Genomic DNA, 466 nt, shown 5'->3' with positions numbered 1-466 from the left:
CTGGACACGAGGACTGGGATGTGAGATTCCTGGTACTGATTTGCAAGTATGACCATAAATAACACAAATGGACAGAGAGCAGACACCGGGATATACTTACTGGTAGGCTTGACGTACACCTTCAGCTTCAAACACGGCTTCCCACCGAGGTTAGGGTGTGGTGAGGCTGTGGAGACAGAGAAAATGACAATTACTGTTAATATTCCTCAAAGAGCGATAAATCTATGTGATTTGACATGATATATTTAAAAATGGCTTTTAAGTATAATATCTGAATGGCTGACCTAAATCACAGAGCGGCCAACTAACCCAACCGCACAACACTGACCACTTTGATTGTGGAAGTATTTTTTCCCATTCATTTTCTCCATAGGGATTTTAAAAATCAACTTCAGTAAGGAGCTCTGAGCACAGTGTTAAAAGAAATTAAAAATAAATAAATGTGTCTACTTAAATTATTTAAAGA

At 38.4% G+C, this 466-nt stretch overlaps 1 protein-coding gene across 1 annotated transcript in view; it reads right to left on the bottom strand.

The window, feature by feature from the left end:
* Window positions 1–100: 100 nt before the first annotated feature.
* The window catches only part of LOC107576681 (ephrin-A2-like), a gene marked incomplete at both ends in the record, with an annotated part of 7,904 nt that continues 7,538 nt past the window's right edge, over window positions 101–466 (bottom strand). Inside the window, one exon of the mRNA XM_016262823.1 lies at window positions 101–166. Within this exon, the coding sequence (XP_016118309.1) occupies window positions 101–166 (66 nt within the window). The remainder of the gene's footprint in view (window positions 167–466) is intronic.

Source organism: Sinocyclocheilus grahami, unplaced genomic scaffold, assembly GCF_001515645.1.
Source record: "Sinocyclocheilus grahami isolate Dianchi unplaced genomic scaffold, SAMN03320097.WGS_v1.1 scaffold4146.1, whole genome shotgun sequence".
NCBI lineage: Eukaryota > Metazoa > Chordata > Actinopteri > Cypriniformes > Cyprinidae > Sinocyclocheilus > Sinocyclocheilus grahami.
Note: the sequence above shows the minus strand (reverse complement) of the source record. Positions and strands in the feature narration are given on the sequence as shown.